At 58.3% G+C, this 6,178-nt stretch overlaps 1 protein-coding gene across 1 annotated transcript in view; it reads left to right on the forward strand.

Annotated features, from left to right (window-relative positions):
• Positions 1-5,778, forward strand: part of MAPK13 (mitogen-activated protein kinase 13) — an 8,635-nt gene extending 2,857 nt beyond the window's left edge. Inside the window, exons 3-12 of the mRNA XM_012646624.1 lie at positions 188-246; positions 2,663-2,771; positions 2,940-2,969; positions 3,396-3,443; positions 3,567-3,681; positions 3,811-3,882; positions 4,445-4,524; positions 4,739-4,817; positions 4,911-5,087; positions 5,308-5,778. Of these exons, the coding sequence (XP_012502078.1) occupies positions 188-246; positions 2,663-2,771; positions 2,940-2,969; positions 3,396-3,443; positions 3,567-3,681; positions 3,811-3,882; positions 4,445-4,524; positions 4,739-4,817; positions 4,911-5,087; positions 5,308-5,387 (849 nt within the window). The 3' untranslated portion in view covers positions 5,388-5,778. The remainder of the gene's footprint in view (positions 1-187; positions 247-2,662; positions 2,772-2,939; positions 2,970-3,395; positions 3,444-3,566; positions 3,682-3,810; positions 3,883-4,444; positions 4,525-4,738; positions 4,818-4,910; positions 5,088-5,307) is intronic.
• Positions 5,779-6,178: the final 400 nt, after the last annotated feature.

The raw sequence follows: 6,178 nt of genomic DNA on the forward strand, positions 1-6,178 counted from the left end.
GCCCGGCCTGGGGGTTCCTCTTTGGCCTCTGCCCCTTTAGCTGCTTCCAAGAAGGCTGGGGACCTGTCTCCTGCTGGAGGTGGTGCGTTAGGAAAGGGCGGGTGGTCCCGTGCATGGCTGGAGCCCCAGAGGAGGTGGGAGGAGGGGGCAGCATCTGTCTAGGTCTCACTGGTGACCTCTTCCCCAGGTCATCGGGCTCCTGGATGTCTTTACTCCTGCTTCCTCCCTGCGCAACTTCCACGACTTGTGAGTCGGGCGGCACTGGGTTCTGGGGCATTTGCAGGCCTTACTTGACACTCAGGAGCAAGTTGGGGAGGGTCCAAATTCTCTCTTCTGGGTAGGAGGGCCCCCCTTCCCTGGCAGTCCCTGTGCCTTTGGTCTGTCAAGGTATGATTCTCTCTGGAGAGATGCTCTCAGCCAAGGGTGGAGAGAAAGGCAGGCAGGAAGAGGCAGCGTGGGCTTTCCGGGGTGTGCTTGCCTGGCAGGGAACTGTCTGCACAGTTGCTTTGCTCTTTGCCCAGCTTTAACACCACAAAGACATGCCTATCAGACCTCACAGGGTTTGCACCAACGCCCCTCACCTTTCCCTGGAGGCCCAGGTGGGGCTCTGGACCTGGGGGCTCTTTCCAGCATGAAGCAAGGATCAGGAAGCCTGGGCTGCTTGTGGCCAGTGGAGTGTTTGATAGACTTACGTAGAACCAGAAAGCACAGTGGCGGAGTGTAGGGCTTCACCAGTGCCCTAAGCCACACTGGGCTGTTCGGACATTTCAGGAAGTTCAGTGTGGCAAGTGGAGGCCAGCAGCTGGTTTGGTCAAGCTAAGAGTCTGGACTTGATCCTACAGGTAGCCCCAAGTCCATGGGGGTTTCGAGCAGGGAGGTGATGTGGTCAGATGGGATTTTGGGGGTGCACTCTGGCAGCTGTGAGAAAGGAGCAGGGAGCAGCTCTGGGGAGGAGGGAAACCCTGAGGGCCAGTGTTAGTGACCCAGAACTTGATCTAAAGTAGAGGTGGCTGGGCCTGGTAGCACACGCCTATAATCCCAGCTACTTGGAAGGCTGAGGTGGGAAGATCGCTTGAAGTCAGGAGTTCAAGACCAGCCTAGGCAACATAGCATGACCCTGTCCCTAAACAAAAGTAAATAAATTTAAAAAATAAAAAATAGGTAGAGTTGACAGAATGCGGAGAGCAGACTTGAGACCCAGTTGGGAGGCAGGACTGACAGAATGCTGTGTCTGCTGGGAGGCGGGGGCTGGGCGAGGTGGCGGAGGTGGGGGTGCTCAGGTCCCTGCTGGGAAGACGAAGTGAAGGAAGAACAGATCTTGGGGGGAAGGACAGCCCCATTTTGGACACTTCACTTTTGAAGAGCGTTCACATGTTTAATCAGCAGTTGCAAATAAAAATGAACCTCAGCAGAAGGAGGTCCAGGTGAGGGATCTGGGTCTGGGCTGGATCATCACCTGTGGGTGACAGCTGAATCCGGGAACAGGGAATTGTGGGACATGACGAGATCATGTTGATTCGGACGTCCACTTTAAGGAGAGGGTACAAGAGGATGAGCAGATGAAGAAAACTGAGAGCCTGATCAAGGGCAGAGGAGTCCGGCAGGGAATTCTGAGGGAGTGTCAGACTTTGCAAAAGGCCAGGAAAGGGAGTAGCGGTGTTTGTCCTGTGGTTGCCGGTGACCTTGAGCCGAGCAGTTTGGCGGTAGGACGGAAGCAGAAACCAGGTTGGGGGGTGCCCGGGAGCTAAGGCAGTGGAGTCAAGGAGCGAGGGTCACCCTTTCCAGAAGTGTGGTAGCGAGAAAGGCTGGAGTGGTCACTTGAAGAAGCAAAGTCAAGGGCAGGTGGTCCTAGCACAGCGAGGCCTCCAGAAGTTTGTCTGCCAAGAAGAAAGAACTGGGGTCCACGTGGGGGTGAAAGACGCAGGAGGGAAGTGTGCATGGAGTGGGGCCCAGGGTCGGGGGTGGTGTGGGTGGGCAGAAGGCTTCCAGAATTCAGAGACTCACAGAGATGGCCTCCACCACATCCCTTTTTTATAAAAAATATTTATTTTATAATCGTTATTATTTTTTGTTCTGGATTTTGCTGTTACTACTTGAGTAACAGTTACATTTTGCTGTCCTCGACCTGTTTTGCAATCCCGTAAGAGGGTGCAATGGCCCAGCCTCCTCCTCTAGCCTCCTGGAAATTGTTTCATTGTATCCTTCTTGGAAGGGCAGGCATGTTGTCTGTTGCTGGCGGAGCCATCGCAGCCAGGCGTGACCCTCTGGGGGAGAAAATATTTGGATAGAAGCAGAAGGAAATACTGGCAGATGTTCCCAACTCCCAGCTGTGGCTTTCCGTGGGACTCCAAGGAGGGCGAGGAGAGGGTACCTTTGAAGAGCAGGAACACAACTCCATGCGGTTTTCCTAAGCACGCAATAGCTGAAGTGCTTACCCTGAGCTCTGCCAACTGGGCCACCTGCCGCGGGGAGGCTGGGAGCCGGGAGCCTGGAGGCCCGTGGGAGGCTGGCTGGCTGGGGTGGGGCTGGTTTTTGCACAGGAGGTCAGCTCTGAGGCCTCCGTTCTGTCCCACCCCCACCTCCACCCCCGTCCTCTGAGCGCAGACCTGACCTGGGCTGGGTGGGGCTGGGGACTGTTCCAAGAAGCCCTCGTGCCTTCCAGCTACCTGGTGATGCCCTTCATGCAGACAGACCTGCAGAAGATCATGGGGATGGAGTTCAGTGAGGAGAAGATCCAGTATCTCGTGTATCAGATGCTCAAAGGCCTCAAAGTGGGTGGGGGCTTGGAGGGCGGCAGAGGGGGTGCCTTGGTGTTGAGACCTGAGGTCTGGGGGAGGCTGGAGGGGAGTGCGTGGTGACAGGCCCGAGGTTCCCGAGCCAGGCTGAAATGCCTGGTGTGGACACTGGGCGATGAATCCACCCTCTCTCTCCCCCGACAGTACATCCACTCAGCTGGGGTCGTGCACAGGGTGAGTGTTTTCTCTGCCACAGTCCTCAGAGGCCCCGTCCCACTCCTGGGTGGGGGGTTCTCTGGCAGTCAAGGAGTGCGGAGAGGTGGAGGGAGGGGACAATTCCAGGAGCATGGAATGTGGATTTTTGAGACCCAGCCTTGGCCCAGGGAGGCCTGCTCAGACAAATCGCCGTGTTCCGGGGAGCTCCATGGGGAGTTGCTGTAGTCAAAGTGGGCCCTGAGCTGGGTGCGGCGGCTCTGAGAATCAGGGACAGTTAGAGGCGGATGGGCCCGAGAGGATGCCTGGTCCAACCCTCATTTTACACATGAGGAAACCGAGGCCCAGAGAGGGAAGGGGCCTGGCCGAGGGCACACTGCTGGCAGGGCAGGACAAGCTCCTGCGGTGCCTCTCAGGCCAGTGCTCGTTCTCTGTCCTCCCACCCAGGACCTGAAGCCGGGCAACCTGGCGGTGAACGAGGACTGCGAACTGAAGGTGAGGGGCCGCGGCGGGCTCAGCGGGGGGCAGGGTGGGCCCTCGACCGCGGGAGCCCTCCCAGCCGCTCCAGGAGCCTCCTCTCCTCAGCAAGCTCCTCTCCCCATGTCCCCTGAGCCATAGATCCTGGATTTTGGGCTGGCACGGCCCGCAGATGCCGAGATGACCGGCTACGTGGTGACCCGCTGGTACCGGGCCCCCGAGGTGATCCTGAGCTGGATGCACTACAACCAGACCGGTCAGTGGGCGGCCGCCCCGGGGGCTGGCCGGGGCCTGCTCGGGCAGCTTCCCTGGGGCCACCTGGTTATTCCGCGCTGACTGATCACCGGGTCCCAGACAGCCTAGTGACACTCCCCTCCCTCTGCAGTGGACATCTGGTCTGTTGGCTGCATCATGGCGGAGATGCTGACGGGGAAAACCCTGTTCAAGGGGAAAGATTGTATCCTTTGCCAGAAAAGCCAAACTCCACCTAGGGATTCATTCCTTCCACAGGCATTTTATTTAAATAACTCTCTCTCTTTTTTTTTAATGCAAGAGTGATACACGCTCCCCGTAGAATAATTTTTAAATGCAGATAAGCAAAATGGTGAAAGTGAGTCACCTGTAAGTCTACACCACGAAGACCCTGCTTCGGGACTCAGCACCGCACACGCTAACTGAGCTGTGTGCGGGGCAGGCCGGGGACGGGGAGACGCAGGGTCTGCCCCGCCCAGCGCACCGCCGTGGGGGCGGGAGGGAGGACGAGGAAACAGAGGAAGAGCACAGAGTGGGCACGAGGGCCAGAAGTCCACACTCTGGGAGCGATGGTCAGGGAGGGGCCCTTCGCAACCCGGCATGTCGGAAAGCCCCCCGAGACCGAGTCCTGCAGGAGCAGCGTCCTCTCCTGAATGCAGGCGGCGGTTGGTCACCACGGTACCAGGTGGAGTGACGGTGGCGCCGAGGGAAGGGCAGCCTCAAACCCACCAGCAGAGAGTAAGGCCGACCCTTAACCAGCTGCCAAGACCTGGACCAGTTGACCCAGATCCTGAAAGTGACCGGAGTGCCGGGCACAGAGTTTGTGCAGAAGCTGAACGACAAAGCGGTGGGTGGCAAACGGGGCCTAGGCTGGCTCAGGCCGTGCGCTCGGCTGAGCAGCGGCCAGGTGGGCTGGGGGCCTTTGGCCCACTTGCACCTTCCCACAGTGTCCCTCTGCCCTGGCAGGTGCCATTGACTTGTCCTGCCTGGGACTCTCACCTGAGCCTTCAGCCCTGCTCTGTACCCTGAGGTTGGAGCCCTGCTGCTTTTCTGTCTTCCAGGCCAAAGCCTACATCCAGTCCCTGCCACAGAGCCCCAAGAAGGATTTCACTCAGCTCTTCCCACGGGCCAGTCCCCAGGGTGAGTCTCGGGACCTGCGCCCCAGGGCCTCCGGGTCCGTGCCAGCAGGCGGGCTCCCCGGGCCTGGGCCGAGGCTCACGCTCTGCTGTGCAGCCGTAGACCTCCTGGAGAAGATGCTGGAGCTGGATGTGGACAAACGCCTGACAGCCGCGCAGGCCCTCGCCCACCCCTTCTTTGACCCCTTCCGGGACCCTGAGGAGGAGACGGAGGCCCAGCAGCCGTTCGATGATTCCTTAGAACACGAGAAACTTACAGTGGACGAATGGAAGCGTAAGCGCCGGGCCCTGGGCTCCTCCCCTGTCTGCCTGCAGCCCGTCCTCCTTCGCGGCCCTGCCTGGCCCTGCCGGCCCCCGCTGGAATGCGAATTAGCTCCTGTGTGTTTTTTCTCCTTGAACTGACTTCCCGCTCCATGTTATGTCTAAAGCGGGGGTGGGCCCTCTCTTGCCCTCAGCACCCCCTTACCCACCTGAAACCACTTTGCCTTCCTTAGAGCACATCTACAAGGAGATCGTGAGCTTCAGCCCCATTGCCCGGAAGGACTCACGGCGCCGGAGTGGCATGAAGCTGTAGCGACTTGTGCAGCCCGACCCCCGACTGAGCCCGGGAACTGCCACATGGCACCACTGGCCAGGCACTGTCCAGGGACCAGTATTTATTTGTCATTACCAAAGTCTCAACCCTTCTCCCAATACAGCCTTTCGAGCAGAGGACAGAAGGGCCCTTCTCCTTGTGTAGGAGATGGGCCTAGGAGGCGCAGAATTCAAAGCTGTTGGTTGGGGGAAAATTAGCTCTGATCATACGGCCCTGTTAGAATGCCCACCTGGAGAACCGCCCAAGTGTGGGGGTCCTTTCCTTCCTGGCTCTGTGGGGCCGAGAGGGGTGCTGAGCTGGGCCAGGGGTCTGTGGCAGTGATGGCATATTAGTGTACCAGGGCTGCTGTAACAAGTTACCACAAACTGGATGGCATAAAACAACAAAATTATTCTCTCTCTGTTTTGGAGGCTAGAAATCTGAGATCGAGGTGTTGGCAGGGCCATGTCCCCTTTGAAGGCTCCAGCGGGGGGAATCCTTCCTTACCTCTTTGTAGCTTCTGGTACATTCCCTGGCATGGCTGCATCACTCCATTCTCTGCGTGTGTTTTCATGTGCCTTCCTGAGTGTATCTGTCCTCCTCCTAGAAGAGCACCAGTCATTGGACTCAGGGCCCGCCCTGACCCAGTAGGATCTCACCTCGATCCTTCCCGCTTACGTCTGCGGAGACTCTATTTCCAAATAAAGGCACATTCTCAGGTTCCAGGTGGACGTGAATTTTGAGGGGACACTATTCAACTCCCTACAGATGGCCATGGGGGGGGCCCTTCC

The sequence above is a fragment of the Propithecus coquereli genome, unplaced genomic scaffold (assembly GCF_000956105.1).
Source record: "Propithecus coquereli isolate 6110/MARCELLA unplaced genomic scaffold, Pcoq_1.0 Scaffold248, whole genome shotgun sequence".
NCBI lineage: Eukaryota > Metazoa > Chordata > Mammalia > Primates > Indriidae > Propithecus > Propithecus coquereli.